At 39.9% G+C, this 25,042-nt stretch overlaps 1 protein-coding gene across 4 annotated transcripts in view; it reads left to right on the top strand.

The window, feature by feature from the left end:
- The window catches only part of EBF1 (EBF transcription factor 1), a 280,105-nt gene that overhangs the window by 233,236 nt on the left and 21,827 nt on the right, over positions 1-25,042 (top strand). For all 4 annotated transcript variants that reach the window (XM_040604801.1, XM_040604800.1, XM_040604803.1 and 1 more), the window contains exon 11: positions 14,573-14,661. In XM_040604801.1, coding sequence (XP_040460735.1) covers positions 14,573-14,661 — 89 coding nt within the window. The remainder of the gene's footprint in view (positions 1-14,572; positions 14,662-25,042) is intronic.

Genomic DNA, 25,042 nt, shown 5'->3' with positions numbered 1-25,042 from the left:
CACTTTTTCAAGAATACTTGAAACTGAATTCTGCCATCTGATACTTACACCAAACTTTGGTGGGTCAGTGTCCATCATACACGATTAGCTGAAGTAAGATGAACACTGCCTGTAGAATAATATGGTATTTCACAGTATAACAAGCTTTAAAACAGAGCTGGATTAGTCCCATCTCTCCCTTTCCAATAACTTAATTTCTGTATATTTGAATGTTGAGGAAAAAAGTATTTTTTCCTAGTTTTGTTCTAGGTGTGCAGGAGGTGCTGTATTTAGTTTCCTTTTATATGTGTTTCAGTACATGGTTTAGTTTATAGTTGTGATAAACTACTGAAACAGTAGGTTTTGAAGGGGACTTGGTCTGTCATGCTGCTGGTGTGGGCAAATTGCAGAAGGAAAAGGAACAAAGGGGAATGACAGGTCTGAGTTGTCTTGAGTAGAGCAGGAGAATCCTGTGGGAATTTTTTTGCCTCTTTTCTTTTGCTCATTCACTTTTATTTTGTGCAACAAGCAAAGTTTGGAAGAAAGAAGTGACATTATATTTTCCCTTTGCTATTTGGAGAAAGCATCTACTGGCTTGCCAGTCCTAGACTTAAATATTAATGCTGTGGCTTTCCCAGCTTTGGCTATGATGAGCTCAGCTGCATCTGCTCCAGCAATAATCTGCCACTTGCTACAGGCTGGAGGAAGGATTGTCCCCTTTCTGAGCCTCTGTACGCACAGATATACAGCATATGCAAAATTAGCTGCTAGGAGATGCAGATAACACATTTTCAGCCACACAACACACACACATACATATAGATAATGTTTTTATATGGCTTCATTTAAGAGAAGATTCTTAGATCTTTGTTACGTAAAGATGTAAAAATAGCACATTTTTTGAGACAATTATGCAAGCATGTTAGTGTTTAATATGACATGGTATCTTGTCAGTGTCCATTTTTTACTCAATCAGCTGCAATTTAGATTTATTTTGAACAATTACCTTTGCCACTGAACGTGTGTCATCCGCTCAGTTAGGGAAGAGACCACACAGAATGTAAAACTCAATGCCAACAAAGTAAACTCCACTGGTGGGAATCTCCTTTCTTGAGAGACATCCAAGGGGTGGTCTATGCCCCCCTGGCTGTCCCCAGACTCTGCAAGTATAGGCACTAGCCCAGCAACACACGAGGGCTGCCAGGCATCTTCAGTCTTCTCAGTGCAAAACCAAAGCGATTTGCCCTGAAGCCCAAGCCACTGAACATCTTTGCAAGTTCTCCCCTGCACGGAGCCAGTTTCTGATAACCTTTGTGCCTGCTTCGCACAGCAGCTAAATGTGTTATTGGCCAAAGGACGAGTAGCTCCTCTTTTAAGTGTGCAGTGCCTGAGGGGTGGTGCAGGAGGCCAGTCCTTCCCACCTCTGTTCCTGTGTCCTCCTTGGTGAGCTGAGATGTTCTTACAGCAAGTGGTTAGATACCAAGATGGTGGGCTTGGCATGCACGGGGGTTGTGGGGGAGGAAGAAAAAGCTTCGCTCTTGCATTGCATATACACAGCACAGGAGAACAGAAAGCAGAGATGCCCCAGGCCGCTTGTGATGGAGCTGGTTTGGAGCAGGAGCAGCAGCATCAGTGCATGGCTCTGCGCAGACTAATTAACTCTGGCAGCCAGGTGCTTAATACTTTGCACACTCAGGGCCTTAGTGAGTCTGTCTGTTTAAGCGCATTCTTGCATACTGCTGATGGACCCAGAAGCGTATTTATATATATTGCTTACTGCCTGGAAAGCTACAAATCAGTTGCTGATAAATATGCCACTTCCAGCAAGATTAATGTTAAATTCCTCCTTTTAGACCGGCAATTTGCAAATTGCTAAATTAGATTTTAACATTTGAATACTCTTTTTTCATGTTACGCTTGCAGCATCTTTGTTTTTATCACCTGATGATACTGTTTGTGTCAGTATTGAACTTTGAGACATACTAATATGATACACATATATTTTGGTGGCAATTTTTTATGATGACAACAGTTCTCATTAAATCTACTAGAAACAGATTTGTACAGAATAATGTAATCCGTTACAGTGGGGTTTGGTTTTTGTTTTGGGTTGGATGGAAGGAAGGTATTTGTTTTATACAAGACAAAATGGGCAATACCGTGCTACTCTGAAGGTATTTTATTGATAGCTTCAGAGCTGGGATCTGAATTTTCCTACAGGCTGCCAATGATGCCTAGAAAATTTGGAACAAGCACAAATGCACGGTTATGAACCTGTTTGATCATTTCTGGTTATCGGTGGTAGCTTTATATCTTCTACTCTATTTTCTGCTCATCTTGTAGTCTTTAATCTGTTTATTCTACCTCTGCCTTGAATTAGGGAAATTATTGTATTTCTGGCTTAGGAAAAATCAATCAAGTAACACTTGAAGTATTTTTTTTAAATCAAATTAAAATAATTTGATTGGAGAAAATTTGAGTGGAGAAAAGTTTCAATTCCCTCAGAACAGCGTTAGTTGGGGGATGAGTGGGGTGCTACTGACCAGCAGAGATGTTTTGCTGCCTATCCTAAACTCAGCAGTGACTACCAAAGAACCAAAGGTTGGTTCACTCCAGCTGGATATGAAATTGTTGGAAATGTTTCATAACAGGATGGGGAGTTTCAGTCTGGTTCCTCACTGCCTCACCTTTTACAGTTTCTTTTTGAAGCATCAGCTTTATAAGCAAACGGTTGTACCTGGGATATTTTTATTTCCGTACTCATCTTCACTGGTTTACCAGGTGTATTCTAGATGGTAATTTGTGATGGTGGGGGAAAGGCAAGATGGGAAGAGTGTGATAACAGTTATTTTTACTTCCTCCTCTTAGGCCTGTGAGGCTCCAGATTCCAGATCGGTGATCTCTCTGTAGGTGTGTTTGGAGATTCCTTACCTCTTATTTTGGGGCAGAGCTGCAGTATTTGTTCTCTGTAACTGACTTGCAAGGTGATCTAGCGCTGACAATTTAGCAAAGGCCTGTTCGCCCCGAGGACTCATTTTGTCATGAGCAAGCCCTTGATGGTGCTTGCTCATTGCTGCAGCACCTCCCCTCTGCTGAACCTCAGATCCCCCCCGAAGCGCAGTGGTGGGAGGAGACCTGCCAGCAAAGCTGCTGTGCAAATGGGGCACTAATGGTTTGTGAATCTGAAGATGGTTAACTGATCTGTGCATTCAATTAAGATGAGTTTCTCAGTTAACAGGCACCCTGGGAAGAAATGAGTTACTTTCATTTCTGGGATTATGAGCACTTAATGAAGAAGGCATATCAGAATTCTGCCTGTGTTGCATGAGATAACCCTAAAATGCAGCACGGGTTTTCAACTTACTGTCTAGCAAAAAAAAAAGTTTCCAGGTGAGAAGGAGAAATCAATGCTTGTAGGAGTTCTCTTGCAGAGAGGCTCACAGGGCTGAATGTAAAGTGTCATTGCATGCAAAGTTGGATTTTACTTTGTAGTTTTCTTCAGGCCTATCACTTTGCTTGTGACTTTTCTATCTAAACCTATAATTTAAAATGTCATTTAAATAATATTTACCATATTCTTTCTGTAAGACTTACAATGTGAACAGAACATCAGAGAAAGATGGGTGTATCTCTAGAGGTGAAGACTTGGCTGATATATATATATGCAAAATATAAACTAAGCTCCAGTCTTTAGAGTTTCCAGCCAGTATCAGTATAGTTTCAGAAAAATTGCCAGAATATTTCTGCTTTACTGGTTAAAGGATGTTGCAAAAGGTGAATTTAATAAACGTGTTTATGCTGGACCTGAATGACTAATAAGCACATTCAGAAGAAGCAAGGAATACATAAATATTTCACACCAGTTTTGCACAGACATTGCTGACAACTGGGAAGGATGTTTGTGGGGATAATAGTTTGTTTTGGGGGATTTCCCTTTGTATTGCAGCTTCCTAAAGGGATAGGTGGTATCCCTGTGTCTCCTTAGCTGCTGTAACTAAGCTGAGCCAGCAGCTGACCGTCTCTTAGTGACCAGCCACCTGGAGAAGCATGGCCACTTTCTCCAAAAGGGTAGATTGGAGCAGGGGTTGGAGTTTCTTACCCCCATTTTCTCTTTGCAGAGATTGGGAGACTCTACATAATTGTAAGCAAAAGTGATGAATGGTGATATATCAGAGAGAAAAGAAAGGGCAGGACGGCTGCTTTAACCTGCAGACATCACCCATTTGCAATATTTTTGCCACGTATGAGTGCTTACGTGAGTGAGCTTGCAGGGCATGACACACGCTTAGAGTGATGCGGTGGGGCTGAACCCACTGCTGCCAGAGCAGCCTGTCGAAGGAATCCCTCTGCTGAACGTGCCCTTCTCACCCACAGTCCGAGTTATTCATGAGGGGCTGGGCTGGCTTTGGGCCAGCGGCGCAGAAATACCTGTAAATGCGTGGGGAGGTCTGGGGACTGTTTGGGGCTCGTGAAAACCAGGGTCCCTCTCCTGAGAAAGGCTGCTGGGAGAGCAACTCCTTCTGTGCATGCATACACACGAGGTGTGGGAAGGAGGTGCTGCGAGGGGGCTGAGCTGGATAAATCAATCCCCCCTCCCTGGCGCTGGGTTGGCAGCTGAGTCTTTGCAGGAAAAAGGGTGTTAGTCCACTCAGGCCGAGGGCAAAAAATTAGTTCAGGTTCCCTGTTTACTTGGTGAGATCTTTTCTTGGGTATATTCAATGCAGTAAAGAATAATTTGGAAGATTTCTTTGCTCCTTCTGGTAGGAATAAGTAAAGTTATTTTGCTTCCTGTACTGTATTGGTCAGGATCATTGCAGTCACTTCAGAGGGAGGCAAAAAATAAATTAGAGTTATTGTTATAAGCCTACTGTACCTTGGCCGTTGGTAGATGGGTCATGCCATATTATTCCTTGCTTGTTTACTGACCTCCTCAGCAACTCACCTTGGTTAATTAATTAGTTTCAGGTAAATTACTTTTGCATACAGATAATTTTCTTTTTACCACCACCCAGTACCCCATTTGATTAAATTCAATCAAGCACGTAGTCAATCCCCTTCCGCCAAAAAGAGAAAAAAGAAAAAAGTCGTTGATATGCTTTTCTGTCATTTGTAAATTACCTAGGAAAGCAACTGAGGAGGCATTTAGTGTGGTCCTGAGGTATGGCTAGTCGGTGTGTGCAAGGCAAAAGCAATACTGCATCTTCAAACAGGCTTGAATAACGTTTCTTTAACTATTGAGCCTAACTCTGAGATCTCCCCCGCTGTGAGCCATAAGTTGCTTGTAGGCTTGTTCTAGAGAGTAATAAGTATTGTTGTTTAGCAATTGTGTTGTTGAAATTCAGCTCCACTATGTCTGACAGTATTTATCTAAAATACTTTCCCTGGTGCGTGCTCAAGTTCCAGTAAACCGTGTCTTATTGTGCGACCTTTTCATTTTCCAGTGAAAAGGGATCAGCTCGTCAGATAAAAGCTACAAGCTGGAGTACAGGAAAAATGCGTGCTCAGAAAATCCGAGCATGATTGAAAACAAGATGTGTTAAATCAATGCAGTTTATCGCCTGCCTATTCCTGGCAATTGCTGTTCTAAGCTCATTCTGAGCACACACTAGATGATAAAAGTATAGTGTCACAGTGCTCACTGGGGTGTGAGGGCAGGGAAACATGTTTATCAGACAGGCTGGTATGATTTTCTTTTTTTTTTTTTCCTTGATAAGAGTTTTTGTTAAAATTTTTGCAAAAAAAATCCCAACCAAACCCTGAACAATTATAGAATCAGGTGATATAACTGCTCCTAAAATCAGCTAAAATTGAGAGAGCTCCCAAATTATACATTTCTATTTAGATGTTACAAACTAGCAAACAACAAACCCAACTGTTTTAATTTTAAGCAATTTGCTATATCATCAAGGATATAGCCAAAATGGTCCTTTTGCTTTCGAGTGAGTAGCCTTATCGCAATTTTGTGTAGACAAATCAAAGCTAATGTTTAGAAATAAAGATTTTTGGAAACTATTGTTTTCTCAAGGGATTTAAGCTTAGTTATGGAGAGGGATTAAAGACCTAAATTAAACCTCACAGGAGGTCAGTCCCTTCCAAGAACATCACACCTATAATGTTCATTACAGCTAGGCACAATTCATCTCATTTTTATGATTCAGCTCTACTTGTATTTCTCCTTGAATCTCATTTGCAGAGATTTGGGATGTGATAGCTGGTGTTTTTCCCATTTTCTCTCTTGAAGAGTCTTTTTGCTCTGACCATAGTGCACTTGCACATCACAAGTCTACAATTTTGAGAGACAGCCAGATTTAGGCTAAGATGCTTTCTGATAGGAATGGTTTTGGCATTTCAGATAGGACACTGAGTTTTTCATTTATGCATCCCCTGATAATAATTATTTTTTTTTAAATAATCTGAAAAGAAGATGAGAAATAACAGGGTTAAAAGTGATAGAGGGATATGGTTTATTCAAAAGGAAAGATTTCTACATACTAACATGTTCCAACAATGGTTTTCAGTGCTGTCTACCCCAAGGAGTTTGTGAAGGGTGACAAAAAGAAAAAAAAACCATCCTGTACATTATACAAAATCATCTGTATGAAAATTTTAAAGGTGGCTACACCTACATTATAGAATTTGAGGATTCCATGCAAAGGAAAGATGTTGAAAATATGCTTAGTAAAAAATGAAAGAAAAGGTTACATGAGGTGACATTTTAGCATTTCCTACACTCTGTATGGTACATCTCTGCAGCAGTTTCTGAGCCAACAGTTTAAAAATAAATGCAACGTCTTTATTTTTTAAATGTTTTTAAGTAGACCTAAATATAGATCTTATAGCTAACCTTAGGCACCCATTATTTTCAGTCCTGACTTGTGTGCATTTTCATGCTTGTGTGTATGTGTACACATGTATTTATTTATTTAAATGAAAGAATAATCCATTGAGAGCTAGCCATTTTCAGTAAATTTTTTGCTACATGCTCATGTGCGTTACCAGAATGTGTCTGAGAAACAGGAAGATATTCTTTCCCTTTTTATAATGACTGCCAAAGATGCATCAATTAACCTAGATGACTAGACGAAGTAACCAACATGCATTGATTTCCTTCTGACCCTCTGTATACATATCCCCAGTGAATTCTACCAGCCTGTTCTGAAATTGGTATTTTTAATTTTTACTGGACTCCGTTTCAGACTCCCTTAAGGCCAAATCTTCCCCATTAGACGAGAGGTCAGCGCAGTCAGAGGAAGAAGAAACTGCAAAGCTCACAAATTTTTGACTTTTTTTTTAAGCCAGATTGCAGGTTGCTCAGAGTGAACATTCAGGGTTCATGTATTTTGAGAAACCAACACATGATTCTTGCTAGACAGATCTAGTAATCTCATTCTGTAACTTTCATATAAGAATTGGGCTCAAGATGTGCATTCTTTGGATCTTCGGCAGCCCCACTGGCTGCAGAGACTAGGCTAGGTGGGAAGGGAGTAACTCCTCTGGTTCTTAGTTGCTGGAGAAAAATTGTTATCAGGAAGAAAATATCACGCTGTCTATCATGTTTGTAATAACACTGATGAACACAGTGGAGCTGCCTCTAATGCTGGCCTATTGCGTTTTTAGTTCAAGTAAAGAGCAGTCACTAGGGAAACTCAAGTGATCTAGGTGTTAGATTTGTCGTTTGACTCAGCTCTGCATTTTTCTTACTGCTTGGTGCATACACATGGTGTCAGGGCATGACATGGCAATAAAATATAGGAATTACAGTTCCGGTATCTCTATCTCTTTCTAGATCTAATTTTCAAAAAATGACATCATATCACAGTTTGATTTTAAAAATAGAAATTCAATGCACGAGACTATGTTTTAGTGCGGGAGTACTGAGACCAGAATTGCAAGGCAATTCTGAGTTAGCACTGCAAGGGCCTTTCGAGCTCAGACCTTTCTGTGCAGGCTCTCGCTGTCCCACCCGCTTCCATTTTCCATTGCTTGTGGGAATAAACACCCCAGGGAAAGTCAGTGGAAAGGAAACTTTATAAAAAGCAAGCCAAATTCACAACAACAACTAGCTCAAATGCTTGCATGTTTTCATTTAACGGTCTTTAATTAGCAAAGGAATAGTCTTTGCAGGGAGATTTGCAAAACAGACTTTTTTTCATTTGATGATGGGGTTTTGAAGTGGATTTTTTTTTTCTGTCTTTGTAGAGCAGGCATAAAGAAGCCACTGTGCATAAGAGTTGTGGGGTCAGGTTTGCTTACAACACGCCATGTCAAGATGTTGCTTTATAACATCACCCATTGTCAGTATTGTGCACAGCAGGGCCTTAGCAAGGTGTTTTGGCACATGGACTTTGATATTAATATGGTCTGCTCTGCTCTACCCCTATCTCCCAGCGTGAGGTTTTGTTTTGCTAGAGTCACAGAGGCTTCTAGCAGAAATCACCCAGAGTTTGGAGACAGGAGCCACAGGCTGTTAGCGAAGGCAAATACCCTGGATCGGCTCTGCTGCAGCATCTCGCCTCTACAAGAGGCAGGAGCTCCTGCTTTCCATCTTCTCGTAGAGTCCGTGCTTGGTAAGAGTGGGGGGTGGGAAACCACAGCCTTTGGCATGACTACTCTCAGTTGTTGCCACTTGCACTCCATACTGCTATTTCTCAGCAGTGTGGAAATACAGAGAGAAGTACAGATTAAAAAGGAAGAGAACTGATTACAGAGGTGGGTTTCTGAGTTGATGGAGGAAGAGGCCAAATGTCCATGAGAAAAGAGGTCCTTAGCTATAAAATGCCTCTGAAGATGCTAAGATTGCAAGGCTTCTGTTGAAGAGTCTACTCTCCTCACTGCCTTTCGTATTATTTAAAATATTCATTCCCTGTGCCTTCAGATGTTCTGACCTGGTTTAATCTGGGCACAGAGAGACATGTTAAATGTGTTCCTGGCCTGGCCTTCATTGCTGTGACAGTGCTGCAGCATTTTTGCATGGATTAATTAATACTCTTTTATGGCTGTGAGGTGTTGAGATCAGTAACACTGTGTATCTTGGCCACAGAGTCAGCTTCTATTTACTATGGCATGAAGTTTCTCTCATCAGAGAGGAAAACACTCAAAACATCTGCATTGTAGACTCCAAAGCCCCATCTCTTTGACATTGTAGTTCAGGACTTGTCACTAGGTGTCCTAGGTGTCTAATTGTGTGGTAGAACCAAATTAAAAAAAAATAAATGTATGTGTGAACAGACCAAGGCAGAGTCTAAAGCATCTTCTGCCATTCCACTGTTGTAGCCTCTATTATAGCTCGACGCTCCTGCAGGTCATTCTTACCTTCCTCAAACTCTCCCAACAATTCCTCTACCTTCTAAGAAAACCAGCAACTCCCTGGTGCACCACAGGAGCAAGCACCATGGGACAGTTAATTCCCATGTGCTTTTCATGTAAAACAATCAAGACCAGATTTTTCATCTGGCAGAGGGATGGTCAGACCTGTGGACCTGAGGCCAATTTGTTTGTAGCCTTCAGCCTTTTTTCATTTTTGTTATTTGAGCCCTTAGTGTCCCTTCCCTTTCCTTGCAGCTTTTTCCACTGGAAAAGCATATGGGAAGTTCATAGGTCTAAGCGCTTCTTTCTCATTGGTTTTGGGTCAAACAGAATGAAAAAGAAACAAGGGCTGAAAAATAAAAGGAATAAATGAAACCATGAGTGCATGGGAAACAAATTAACTGGATATGTTTTACGTTCTGAAATATTTCCATAATGCTTCTATGTAGTGTGTGTTTATTTTTCTTTGAATAATAATGTTAAAATGTGTCTAATTCAATTACTCTCTGCATTCACTGAATGAGTTTTCCTTGGTGAAGAGTTCTCCTATGCTACCCCAAGCTACGAATTCCATATGATATTTGAACAGGTCCTTTTAATTGCTGATATTAAGTGTCGATCATTCTGCTGTATGTTGGCAGCGTGGCCACAGAAACAAATTCCTCTCTCAGATACATCAGACAGTCATTCAATTAACGACCAAAGCTTTATTGACACAGTAGGAATTCATTATGTGAAATATTAAAAAAAAGCCCTCTGCCGACTAGTTAAAAAAAAAAAAAAAGAGAGAGAGACTTTTAAAGATGGTGGATTATCTACATGTAGTTATTAAAATTATTTGTGCAGGATTTGAAATTATGGTTATGGTGGAAACATTTTTCTCAGAGGCATAAGCAGCATTTCTGTTGAAAAATAAGTTGGACTTTGAAAAGATGAATATAATGTACACATCCTTATTTCCATAGACATTGTGCATTTTCTTGATTAAAAGCCTTAGATTTTATGAGCTATGGCTTTAGACTTGCTGCATAAAGAGCTTCATGGCTTATTCTGTTAGAGTCTAATTTGAAAGAAAGTTCTTCCTCAAGGGTTTAAGAAGTAATTCATAAAATGGTAAGAATAATAAATATTGTGCCTTAACTCATACACTAGGATAGATAGACAGATTTTGTACACCTGGGTGTAATTTTAGTTAATTCACACAAGAGACAGGCTGAAAGTTTATTGTTTGGAAGGAGAAAAATGGCTTAAATCTTGTATTTGCAAAAATGATTATATTAGCTTAAATGAAAATGCTACTCTATTAATGGCTTCAATAAGCTTTGCATTTGGAAAAGTATTTTAATAAAAAGTTACCTGAAGTTTACTGCAACTTAAAATATGTAAGTGAGGGAAAAGTACTTACTTTGATTTATATGTCTTTTGGAGGTGTAATTATTGGCTTTTTACTCACCTATGTAAAACAATGTACTTTTGTAAATGGATTTCTGGCCACTTTACTCTTTTTTTTTTTTTTTTTTTTTCCTCCACATAAAAAGTAAGCACTGTCAATCAAAGAATTTTAAGGTTTATTTCCTCTTTAGAAATGATTGATAGCCTTTTAGATTTACAAGTTGACAAGTTAAAGGGTTCTATTGGTATAATTATGTACTAAATTCACAGTCTTTCAATTTAAATGTCCTTTTAAAACCACAAGATTATCATACCTGTATTTTGAAAAGTGGGCCAGTCAGTTTGGGTTGGTATACAAATTGCTTCCATTAGCCTTGGGACCTATTTGAATTTAGTACAGTTTTTTAAAGTTAGTAGTACTTTCAATAGTACTTTTAAAATTTAGGGTAATGGGAATGCATTTTAAGTACAGTATGTGTTAGCTTGTTTTTAATGTATGGATGTCAAGAACACAAATAGAGTTTGTATTTCTTATTGATTCTTTTTTTTTTTTTTTTTTTTTCCAATCATGGAAAAAAAAACCCTTCTTTGAACTAGACAACTGGGAAAAGCGTTACTGTGACTGGACTTCCAAGGCAGGGACAGGCTCACTTGTGCTGGGGACAGAGGCAAAACCTTCCCTGGAGCTGGGGTCTGGCCATGTACCTTAGGTGCCACTAACGGGGACCTGAGCACTGGCTCTTCTGCAGTGCTGGGAGATCAGGATATCGCCTTTTCTTGGGAGTTTTGCCAGCTACTGACACCCAAACCAGTGTGGCCCTAATGCTGCAGGTGGGGTGAAATATTTAAACAGGGCTCTTATCTTTGAGATATGACTAATTACATTTGACTTGGATTATAAATGAACTCAGGAATGGAGGGCTGATGTTGTCCAGTCTGTGGTTAGACGTTCAGGCAGCTAAAGATTTCTTTTTTTCATTTTATTTAAGATTGGTGGTGTTGAATGATTATAGACTAATGAGTGATACTTGACAACTACAGTTTAGGACCTGATCCTGCAAATTGCTGTGTGCAGCCTCTCCCCACCACTAAAGTAAAGCTGAAGCTATTTGAAGCAGAAAGTTTGCAGTATCTCTCCGAGGATGCTTGATGCCTTGTGAGATTGGACCATAAAATTAACATTTTTTTTGGTCATTTAGTTCAGAAAATACTCACAGGAAATACTCTGTGGATTTCAAATGTGTTGAATGTGTGGGAAGATATGAGAAAATGACTGCGATCTCTGGGGGGATTTCAGAACTGGCCTCCATTTATAATATTGCAGAATTTAGTAACTACTTTCCCAAAGGATGTAAAGGGAAAATGGCCATAAACTAGTCTGAATTAGAGAAGAAACACATTTGACAGAACCACACTAAAATCTTCTAGCATATTTGCAAAAGAAATGTAAATTAGAACTGTAGGGGTTTTTTTTTTTTCATCTTCTCAAATAACAGCTATTTTTGATAATAAATATAAATAGCAGTAAATTAATTTATTGCAAAAATTGAAGAAAGTCTACACTAAATGGGTCCATGATAAGAGGCTATGTAGGGAAACTCAAAGGTAATGAAACCAGGAATTTAGAAAGCCAGGTACTGGGATATTTTCTGCAAAGCCACACAACAGAGTGGACATCGTGTGGCCAAGGTGTGAAAGGAAACATGGGGAGAAAAGGCCCAACCATCCAAAAAACAAAAAGGGCACAAGCAGGGCAAAAGCCTTATTCCCACCCCTTCCGTACAATGACGTGAATATAAAAAAAATACCAAATTCAGATATTCTTGATAAAAGGAAATGCATCAAAAAAAATAGAGGAGACTAGAGGGATGCCATGAACTCTGGGGCAATAGAAAATTTCTGACAATCGCCCAGAAAGTAAAATCCTGAAAGATTTCTGGTCTGATGTTACCATAATACTGTAATGGTAATTTCAGGACATACTCAGAAGATTCCTTTCTGATATTAGATGTTGAGATTCTGTTGGGCTGTGTGCCTCTCCTGCCAGTGGCCATCATCCACACACTGCTGTTTCACTGCTCTTGGGTAGGCTTGGATTCTTCTACACCACCTTCCTTCTGCCTCAATTTCCAGTGGCATTGCCGGGCCTGCTTACGGAGGTGGGATGTACTGAAAGTCCAGGTGGATATAAAAATCTGACACACTGGATGCCAATAGGACCATCTGCTGTGGAAATGTTGTTTGAAAATAACAATTTAAATTGAACAGTTTCTTTAAAAAATGGACTGTTTTTGTGGGATTGTTTGTAGAACGCCAATTAATTAAAAACAAACCAGGGATTAGATATTATTTTCATGATAATGACGTGGTCTGGCTAAAGACCTTGAACATTAGGAGTATGAAAAAACATTCTCTTCACTTAAACGGTGGAAGTGTGGACAAATTGCCACGTTGATCAGACTGATGGAGTTGTGCAACTTGCTGTGGGATAAGCATCATTGAGCCACATGAGAGTGCTGACACAAGTGAGACTGGGAGATACAGTTCAATGCTAAATCTCTTTGCAAGAATCAGATGGCATCATTCTAGCCACGTAATAGAGTTCATAATAAAACCATCATAAAGGTGCAAGATATATTCATAATAATTTTGTAGGCAGACCTTGTGCAAGAAATAATTTTTGCTATTAATAAGCTAAGACAAAACAAGAAAAACTTTAAAGTGACCCAATAATAATAATAATAAAAAAATATATTTCCTTCCCACTGAAAAAAAAAAGCTGAAAATATAAAAATCCATATTGGAGAAAAATATTTTTTCATTTAACTCAAAAAAATTGCAAACAAATTACTGTGGAAAATTTCATCATCTCTATTGGCATGGGAGAGTCAAGATGCGCTGTTGTTTAGAGATGCTTGAGAATGCTTGACTGTTGTTCCAGTTCACCAAAGCACTTAGGAAATTTTAAGCACATGTTGGAGTCTCACTAACATCTGAGTTTTAAAGTGATCATATGACTAGAAATATAGCTAGGAGGTCATTCAGTGCAGTCCTCTGTAATTATAGGCAATCATATAAAAAACATAATATGCTCAAATTTGCTTTGCTGAAAGCAATGGGTTTAAGTATGTGCTTACAGATAAGCATGTGCTTAAAGGCTTGGCACAATCAGAGCTTCGATTAATGGAGACAGACCAGCATTTTCATGAAGATTAAAGTGTTCCACTTCCACCATTTCTCTCCTCCATTTTATTGAACAAGGACTGGGGAAAGATGAACTAAAAACATATTTTTTTTTCTTTCTTAAATTCATTAAATCTTTTGGATCAGTTTAGTGCTGATCAGAGCCCGAGCTGGGCTGCTGAAGTTGGTGACAATGAGTAAAAAATAAAGCCTCTGCCAAGACAAATGCCTGTAGCTCACAACAAAATTATATGTGATCATTGCACATGGAACGTATTAAATGCATAATAGAATCTGGAACAAGAGAGACTCCCTAATAGTTACTTCTTTTGTCTTCCAATCACAAAGGACCTTCCTCATAATACGAAAGCAGGAAAAATCCAGCAGAAAACATAAGGTGCAAAGTATTTATAAAATTAATTTCACCATGGCTTTCAGAGGTAATAATTGCTTCCTCTTTAGAAGATGTATGCAGCCTCCCCGGTTTTTCCAGTTACCTTGACTTAGGAACTCAAGTGGGAAGGTTTGCGTTGCTGTTTGAACCAACCTCAAACAGTGTTTGAACCAAGACTTGGTAGTCAGTGCCAATTTCAGTAAAAGGGGATTTTGCTGGGATCCTTCCTTGGTCTTGCAATGTGTTGCCAATTGTTACAGTGCAACGGCACCTGCTTGCTCTGCGTATGTCACATCACGTTGTTTGTCGTTGTTTCAGCTCTGAACGAACCCACCATTGACTACGGTTTCCAAAGGTTACAGAAGGTTATCCCCCGGCACCCTGGTGACCCTGAACGCTTGCCAAAGGTCAGTACAAAGTTTGTTGTTTTCTTAAATATGGTAAAGCTGATTGCTGCATGTTTTTGTTTGAAAGTGGAAGAATCTGTAAATGTAACGGTCCTGGTTTGGTACCCAATGCGGATGAGCCGAGACAGAGGCATGATCAATAAAGCCCAATCAGCCGCTGTCACTGTAGGCTTATGAGACTTCTGTGACTTTCTGAGTCCCAGCTAACTCAAAGAGCTGTTGCCTTTCTTAAAAGCAAATCTTACTCTGTTCTGAAATACTTAACGAAGAACACATTTTCGGTTGGTATTTTGGAACCTGAACAGCTTATTCATAGAAGAATGACTCTTCTTGGTTTTGGTATCACAGTAGTACTTGCCAGTATAATTTTGAGAACTTCACCATTGATAAAATCAAGTTATTTGGATCTTCAGGGAACGTGTGTCTGCTGCTGTTGCACCATGTATTGGTTTAGGATATTAATTATTATATATGGCTTTATTTCAGGATTGCTGAAATAATTAGAGCAATGCATAATGAAGTGATTTGGTGTTTGTTCCCAGAAAAATTAGTGAGAGTTTTTTGTTGATTTCTGTCAAGTAAAGGATGATGAAGAAACAGAATAGTTCACATAGGCTTCTAGTACTGCTGTCTTGTACTGTGAAAATGCTGTCTGGGTCTGCACTCACATCTGTTCTTGCTACCTTGCCATACTGTACTTTCTCTGGTGAGAATTTGTGGTGAATTTTGTGATATACTGGAGAAAGAGGTGGGGCATTTGAAAAAGTGTTGTGCTTTCCACAGGAACCCTGAGCGATAGCATGCATGAGCTGGAGTCGCTGTCTGTGCATTTAGGGCACGTACACCTTGACTTTGTTTTTAGGGCAGCGAAGCTGGTGAAGGGTCTAGAGAACAAGTCTTATGAGGAACGTTAAGGTCATTTAGTCTGGAGAGGAGGAGACCTGGGGGGATTTTATTGCTCTCTACAGCTGCTGGGAAGGAGGCTGTAGGTAGGTGGGCATCAGTCTCTTCTAATTAACAAGCAACAGGACAAGAGGAAATGGCCTCAAGTTATGCCAGGGGAGGTTTAGATTGGATATTGGGGGGAAAAAAAATAATCACTGAAAGGGTGGTGAAACATTGGAACAGGCTGCCCAGGGAGGTGGTGGAACCACCATTCCTGGAGTTGCTTAAAAACCACATAGATGTGGTGCTTAGGGACATGGTTTAGTGATGGACTTGATAGTCCAGGGTTATTGGTTGGACTTGATGATCTCAAAGGTCTTTTCCAACATAAATTATTCTATGTGACCAACTTCCACCACGTGTTTTATCTACTATAGCATCATGGCTGTTACTAAGTGAGCTGCAGAGTCAAATAGGCCAAGTGTGTGTTATTTGAAGACCACCGCCTTTGACTGATGGAAAGGAAGATACAAATTTTCAGACCTGAGACGCAGAACAAATTGGGTTTGATGCCTTAGGCCAGATCCCTCGAATGATGCACATCCAGTATAGCGGTGGGGTAAATCTTGTGACCTTTCTTCTGTAGCTTCCTTGGCCATCAATAGACTTTCATCAGGGATTGTTGTGGGCTTTGATTAGTTAAATTTCTAGTGTCTCAAAGGTGAGAAGGTTTCATGAACACCATAACTTCCTTTGTTTTATATCTTGACAGAAATAAAATTCAGTATGTGATATTTTTACAGGCTTGTTAAGCCTTTTATCTTTGCCTAGGAAGGCTGTAGACTGTGGTTTTAGGGTCAATGATGTGTTGTCCTTCCCTCTTACCACCAGTGAAACATGCTGTCCTGGAGAGTTACATTTTACATTGGCTCTGTTCACTCTCTACAAGCTGTCCCTTTCTTTGACTTTTGGATAGATTTGCAGCAGGACACAGCTTTCATAGGTTGTCAAATTTCCCTCCAGAGATTCAACCCTTTCCAAAGAAAGAGAGCATCCTTATGTAGGGGCTCTTTCATCTGCATCGTGCCTCTGCTACCAAATGTGCAGATATTTTTGGGAGGGATAAAACCTGTTTCTCAGAAAATAGAGCCCAGCCTTCACTATGCATTAGGCATTCGCAAAGCCCAAAAGAAACACTGCAAAACTTCCCCGAACCCAAAGTTCCAGCTGATTAGTAGATGGCTGTGGCTTGCCTCCAAATCAAGAGATTGAAGTAAAGTAAGACTGAGCAATTCCAAATTGGGTTGCGCAGCTGGGGGCTATAGTACATCCCCAGCTTCTGGAGGTATTGGGGTGCCCTTCTGACACCTGTGGCACTGAGGGGGACCCCAGCGATGCTCTTTTGTGCTGATATGGGAATGCAGCCATCAGGCTGAGCACCTTCCTCTTTCCAATTTAGACTGAGGCTGTTACCACACTGATAACCACACACTCCTGCTATCTAGTGTCACGGGACACAAAAACAGCAGAAGGCTCCATCTAGCTCCATATCCTGATTCCAACATTTAGCAGGTATTTATGGATAGAGTATGACAGTGAGGGTTAGTACCAAGTCATCTGTCCCCTCATATACCCTCTTTGCTTAATGTGTTTATTCTGAGTATCTTTTCAAGTTGTTTTTTTAAATCTTTAAATCAAGGGAAATTGTGGTTATATATGCAGAGGTATGATTTGATGGCCTAAAAAAAGTTACAGCTTAAGGAAAGAACAAACTCAGGGAAGAAGCTGGTATCACTATGCAAGGTTAGAGGGAAACAGGATGAAGAGGATCTTTTTTTTTTTTTTTTAACTTTTTGTCTTTGGGTAATTCCTTCTGTGCAAGCTTGAAGGTTGGACCTCAAGTTCAAGACTCATTAATATGCCACGCACAGAGGCTGAATGCAGCAGGGGTTGGCACATGTCGACTTCTGTATTTGAGGCACTGATGGTTCAATTCCCAGCATCGCTTGCTGGCTCCAGGATCATAATCAAGGACGCAGTGAGTCTCTGTGCTGGGTGAGCAGCGCTCTTCCCCATGTCATTAAACCAGGAAGGGCTTTGGCAGTATTCCACTATAGACAATTCTCAGTGGCTACTTAGAAGAGAGTTGGAAGCCATATGGCTTCCACAGTGGAACCACGGGCAGAGAGGGCAAATTTAGCAGAGACAGAGAGACAGCAGAGAGGAGAGCAGTGGTTAAAGCTTTCAGTATCCTTGCCTCCATTTCCCCCATTGTCCTGCCAGTTCATCATAACTTTCTATTCATTAAAAAGCTTGTATTATGCATTAAATAAATAGAACAAAACACATTTCTATAAATGCTGCTAGGGTTTGTGGCCGTTATTCCATTGAAACCTACTGATGAATTAGAGATCTTTCAAGAAGCAGCAATGGTTATAATTTTTGTGTTCATAAGGGCATGCAGTCCTTCCCATGGACCAAGAACATTCTGCTGTGTGACTTATCCCTGTAGTCAAGGTGAATTGCTGAGACCATCAGGTGAGTGTTAGCACATGCTTTACCCCCGTGAGCTGGGAAGGTAACAGCCATATCTGTGTCAACAGGCATTTCTAAAACCATTGAGGCTATTTGAGAAGTTTAATCTCCACTAGTTTAGAATGACTGGTTTCAGAAGTGTTCATTGTTCATGCTTGGGATGAATTTTTTGAAATGTTCCAGCTATCTGCTGGAAGTAGGCAAAGAAAAAAAGTGAGATTTTGATTATTTTTTTTCTGTCTCCCAATGCTTCAGTAGCCAAATTCCAGCAGAGAATGTTCTCCCACAGTGGGGAGAACAGGAGCACCTGGGAACTAGGGTCTTTGGACTGCTAGACCAACAGTTGATGTGTTTAAAGTAAAAATGCAATATATAGTTTCTGGAGAAAAAAGAGTGGGAGCTGATGTTGGCAGCTGGGCTATGGAGCTAGCTATGGGCCAGAGTTGTGTTCCCTTCTTGTACAGAGCAGGTCAGGGAAAGCAGCCAGTGTCGGGCTGTGACTAGCAGATGTGCATGTCTGTACATACACACACACGCAGAAACACATGCACCACGACGAGAGACAGGCAGTACAGAGGTGGTGGGATTAGCACCCAAAGCTTGGAGTGAGATCAAGTACCAGGAGTGTGCTGGGCAGTATAGTCTTTCCTTTCTAATACAGACAGGAGGCAGATCAGAGGAAACAAGAGATCTCTGGGGAGAAGTGAAAAGAAATACCATGATGCTAATGTTAAGAAATCGTACTGTTGTCCTGTAGAAGCAGTCTGTAGAAAGCCTGCCTGTGGAGCTGGGGAATAAGCCTGCACATGTGTGTGCAATTTCCCCGTCTCATGTGTTTGCATATGTGCACACAAATATACATGTGTTGCTGGTTTTTGCATACATAACTGCAGTGGAAATCACTAAAGAGTTCAGATCACAACAACATGTTGAGTCTACTGAGGTTCATTCATGTAACTGCCCTACAATCCTTAAAATAAATCCCTGGCAGATACATTGTGATTCTGCAATTTTGTTAAAACTCCACAGCTATAGCTGTAAAACAGTTTCAACTGTGAGCTAGATTTGAAACACATCCATCCTAAATGATTTAATAACAACGATTCCTCTTTATATGCAATTTCCTAGAATTTATTTGCCATTTCCACCACTCTTACAACTCATCACTTGTATTTAAATTAAGCGCAAGATTGTTCACTCTGTTGAGAAGCAAGTCATTGCATCAGCCCCCTCCATGATCTGATGTCCTCTTCCTCCCAGTCTGTTGCTTAAATGCTCTGTCTAGGACACCCCTTATCCTGAAATGGACCTTTACTTTTGGTTTCTCTTCATGCAGATGAAGGTGGAGCACGTCTCTGTCTCTCACATGCCTCCCTGCTGAGCAGACAGCACACATAACCAGGTTCCACCTTCCCTTTAGCTCCTTTCTCTGGTCACTCATTAGATACACAACACACACAACACACCAGACATATCCCCACCTCCGCATTTAAGACACTCATAGAGGACAGGTGGTTATTGGGAACCAGTGGCTGGCAAAAGCAGTTGTCTTTTTCCATAATGAGATCCCACAGATCTGCCCTTTATCCATCATGACATGGATATTGTTTATATTGCAAATGAAGGTTGTCACTAAATGTGGGTGGGTTGGCCCAGGCTTGCTAGCAGAGTTTTGAAGAGAATGAAGTCAGGGCAACTCAGGTTTGCTGCTTCAGACACAGCCGATGGAAATTCCAGAATGGATCTCCATCTGCTAACTCAAGATACTGCATTTTAACTTAAGTTAGTAACTTTCAGCTACGAAAACACATATTTTGGGTTTTTTTTTTTCCCACCCAGTGCAACAAGAGGGCTGTTAGAAGACTTCTATACTAAGTATATTCTATACTAAGACTATAGAAGACTTCTATACCTAGTATATTCTATACTAAGACTACGGGCAGGAAGGGAGAGCATGTGGAGAGGAGCTGTTGGACTTCATCTGTATAGCAAGGAGGGCATGAGATATGCTTGGTGGTTTTTACACTGTACTGTAAAATTCGTAAGAATGTGAGACCAGAGTTCAGGTTGGTATTGAACCCTTAACAGTTGGGTTTTTTTCATTTCCTACCAATTTGGGCATTTAGTTGGTTGAGGGACTTGTTTAGTTTTTTTGGCGGTTTGGTTTTGAATTTATCCTACTGAAAACGTTCAGGGAGAGAGATTCAAAACTATTGAGAGGAAGATGACCGAGATGCCTGAAGCGGCTATGAAAGTATCACCTTTATGGTGTGGTGCAGGTCAGAGGTATGTCTGGGAATATGCAAAGATTCTGAAATGAGAGAGAGCTGAGAGACCGAGCCACGCTGCTCGCTGAAGGGCAGAGCCACATACAAATGGCTGGCAAGGAGCCCTTTCCTTTCTGAAGGTCAACGGCGTGCATACACATTTCAGTGAATTTTCTTTATAAGTGGGTCAGCATTTACTCAGCAAATGATTAGAGCAGATGGTGTAATTTAGAATCTATGACAAAACTTTTAATAGATCAGGGCTAACATGATGACAAGGAGCTCTGTGCCATTCTTTGTTCCTGATTTCTGCTTTGCCTTGGGGTAAAAATCATGCCTGGGATTGGATTTTCTAGTCTGCACATTCCGTCTCAGCAACTTGAACCACTTGTTTGAACATCCTGTAAGAGGGATCCCCACGTTTCTCTCTTCCTGTATCCTTATTGTCATTGTTTTTAAATACAACAATTAACCGAGGGTTCCAGGAAGGTACCAAACAGGTAAACATGGTCCTTTGGAGGAGCAGAGCTTCTGAAGGAAAAAGCCACAGTTTGAAGAAAGTAACAAAGGCTGCATTTGTGTATTTTGCTCCACGGAGCTGAAAATATCTAGTAAATTGATCCCGTGGGAGTAATAAATACACATTACTTTATCTTGTACTTCATGTCCTATACCCCTGAGCCTTGATAGAACAACACCACTTAATAGACTTAAAAAAAGAGTAATTACAGTCATTGGTTGTGTGATATTTCAGCCCTTCCAGCCCTGCCTGACCTTCTAATTTAGCTCACCGTGTCTAACTAATGCATTTATATTCATCTTTTATGAAGCATGTGTAGTACAAAATTGACTTTGCAGCCTTTAGCAAGCTGTCTTACCAGGTTTAGGATCTGGTTAGTACAGCTTACTGTATAGCATATGTACATTTACAGCAGAATCTTGCATGCATATGGTTCTGATCACCTATTACTTTTTATCCTTTTGGAAATAAAATAAAAAATATTTATTCCATTTCATCATCCCCTCCCCTTTTTAAAGCTTTTATTCATTGCGGCATTATTTACAGCTAAACATGCAGGCAGAAAGATGCAAGCATTTTTAAAATGATTACCACTAATGTTTCTACTTGTCAGAAGTGCTTAAATTTTCCTGCACTTCATCTAAAAACTTAGCACTTTTACCTTTTAAGAATTACAAATTTCTAAGATCTTACCAAGCTGATTTACAAACATAGCTGACAGTTTATGATGAATGATGTTGCAAAACGTACAAGATGTTTCTCTGTCATTTCTGTGCATGTATATATTAAGAAGAAGATTAAGGAGAGAGAGAACCCCCCTCTGAAAGAAACCCTTGAGTTAGAGAGCACACGCACAAATCTCTCTCCTGCGTTTCCTCATAACTTCCTGCTCACTTCACTCATCCAGCAGAGCACAATTGTTCTCTGTGCATTTTCTCCCACCATATGGTATCCTCATTACCATACACTAAGGGTCCATATGGGGAACTTGTGAAGTGAACTGTATTCATTTTAACTGCCAGATGAGCAGCCTTTTGCTTTGCAAGCTTAGCTTAAGTCATCTGCTGTCTTTATGTTGTTATGGCAACACGGCACCAATAAAAAATTCTAATCTACTGTAAGTGTCTGGGATCACAGTATTTTAAATGCTTGCCGTAACTGTCCTCAGTGAAGATGCTTGTTCTTTCGGTGGGACAAAGGGTTATTGTTAGCTCCAGCAGGTGGCAGTAAAGAAATTGTTTCTTTTTTTTTTCATCTTTATTTAAAAAAAAAAAAAAAAAAAAAATTATTATTTTCCTTTTTCCCTATCTTCCCTCGCCTCCAAAAGTCATAGCATTACACAACATGGTCAGTCCTCTACATTTTCTGGGGGTTCTGATGCTGAGGGTGGAAATGCAGGTGATGCTTTTAAGTTGCAACTCAAATGCTAAAGGTAGTAATGTGTGAAACTATGGTGGCAGCTCATGCACTTTATTGACAGAGATCCAGGCTCAAGTCCCACTTCCCCAGGATTCAGAACCCTCCGTAGCTACACAGCTAGTTTGGTTTTGGGGCTAGGTTTTAGCTACATTTCCAAACTCCTGAATCAAACACAAAGCTAATTAAGAATATCTTATCGTAATGGAAGTAGGCAGCAGCATCCTTAAATATAAATCATTTTCACCTCTGCAGGCCACATGATACGTTGCATCTCTGTCTCTCTGTCTGTATTGAAAGTGAGTGTTTGTAGTCTCAGTTCATCAGTTCACATTAGCCTCATGCTGAATATTTAAACACAGAACAATTTGAACACACCATGAAGAGAGACAGTGACTGCACTTTCACTTGGAACAGCAAGAGCTCATCTAATAATAATTTAGTAAATCAGCCATTTAGTGGCTCAGTTGTACACTGTATTGTGCCAAATAATATTCAGTTCAACTGTATGCTGGTGAAATTGAAATCCAGACTCCAGTCACATGGCACTTTTTTGCTCAATGGAGAGATGAAATGGAAAATCACCCTCCCAACAGACTGTTTGAATGTAGTGATTTATCAAAAATATAGCAGACTGACAGTATAAACAGCATTTGGTTGTATGTGGTACAATCTATTCTAATTAGGCTTTTATTATTGTGGTTTCTTCTGCACCGATTATTTGATATTTCAGGATTTGCATTTGCATCTTCAGTTTGGTTTATGTATGGGCAGAGAGCAGATAGGCATAGTTACTGCGGAGCTACAGCCCTTGAGGGCCCAGTCCTGTGGGAAGTGTGGTGAGACCTTTCTGGCCGTATTTTGAGCCCTGGCTCGCAGGGAACACCGTTCCCTTAGGAGCAATGGGGAAACGCAGCTGCTGCTTTTCCTTCTCGTGAAGCGCCATGTATTGTTACTTCATATCGTGAAAGCAGTATCAGATCAATTTCTTTTCCCTGTTTAAGGCTATCAGGATTTGTAGGGAGTGGTAAGGTCTTCTATTAGACTAACTGATATAACTGGAAAAAAGCAGAGAAGCTTTTGGACACCCGAGCCTTGCCTCCTGCATGCTGACTGCACCTTTTCTCGCCTGTTATCAGTGGGTCCAATAAAAGATATTACCTCACCCTACAAAACTTGCCTTGGTTGTAACCGTAGACCATTGTGACTTAAGCCAAACAGCTACACTTTAAGGCTGTCTCTGATGAAGATGGGGGAGAGAGAATATTTTCCTAGAAAGTATGTTGTGAAGTTTAATTTGTTCCCATTAAAGCGGTGCTTTGAGATCTTTGAATGCAGGGCATTGCAAAAGTGTGAAGTAATGTCTATAATCTCACCTACAGTTTCCATTTCTAGCCCAGTTTTAGGTGTTATGCAGGGGTTTACGTGGTGATGTAAAATATGATTGCTGTGTATTTCGCACAACACAGTCCAATTGAGTAGCAGAAAAAGCATCCTCCTAACCATCATGATGGCATTTAGCAGAGAGTGCTGGAAGCAATAGGATGCCTGTTGTCGTAATTCTTCTAAGAAATACAGAGCTTCACAATCTATACTCAACTGCTGACACTAGAAAACTCAAACATTTTGGTAAAATGAATCAAGCAGTAATGTTTCTTTTATGAGATCTCCTCACAGGAAAGGAAGGTTTGGCACCATTTGGAGATCAGGCTCAGTGATCCATCATAGCAAAGTCAGCTGTCCTGGCGCGTCTCATAGGTCACTCGATCGAACCAGTGGCTCTTACAACTGTATTATTGCTTATGGAACAGTAATTGAGGCACCATGGTTAAAAATTACCTGGTCTAATAGGCAGTGAACAATTTGCACTCAATACAATTATAAGCCAAATCATTCATTTCATAACACTTGGACTAATTTATTTGTTGACCTTTTAATATCCATAGCTCTTCAGTAGTATTAACTGCAACTCTGACAAAATCTCTTGTTCATTTTACTTTCATTGATTTTTTTTTTCCATCGAGGCAATAACAGTTGTTTGAGTACAACCTTTTCTTTCTGTTGTAAAAGTCAATCATGTAACTTATGTTGATATAACTCAACTGGACTGAAATGTCCTCTAAGTACAATAGCATGCAATCTCATGCTACTTGTATAAACACGGATATGCATTTTGGATTTATTTTAAAGAAGCTTTCGGAATATATTTGTGGCTATAGATGACAAATGATATGCTTGCTGAGTGGAGAATGAAAACAAAACACAGAAGCATTTTTTTAAAGCAGTGCCACATATGTGTAACACATATTTTGTTCATATATTATGGGAGATCTAAGAGACAGAAATTTTGGAATTTGACTCTGTTAAATTTTGTTCTTTAGAATGACCTAAGCGTCTTTAGTAATAATGCTATATCTATAATTTCATCTGGACATAGCATCTTGTCTGGAACTCCTAACATTTTACAGAATAGAGGTGGTTAATTTTTCCAGAGATGATCTTCTGACAAGTGAAATGTGTGTAATAGTATTTTTTAATCAATAGGAAATAATACTAATATTTTAATAATATGAATTGTCTTTTTTTTTTCAGCTTTAAACTAGTGAGAGCTAAGAGTTTTTTGATAATCAAAAAAGTTACTGAAATATTGATACATTTTGAAAAATCAGTGGCGAGTTTTGAAGCACTTCCATAAAATCTGTTGGCGAGTGACAGTGGTGATCTCTTCACTCACCACTGGAAGAGGAGCCCTGGATTG

The sequence above is a fragment of the Falco naumanni genome, chromosome 8 (assembly GCF_017639655.2).
Source record: "Falco naumanni isolate bFalNau1 chromosome 8, bFalNau1.pat, whole genome shotgun sequence".
Taxonomy (NCBI): domain Eukaryota; kingdom Metazoa; phylum Chordata; class Aves; order Falconiformes; family Falconidae; genus Falco; species Falco naumanni.
This window is presented reverse-complemented; position numbering and strand designations above follow the sequence as displayed.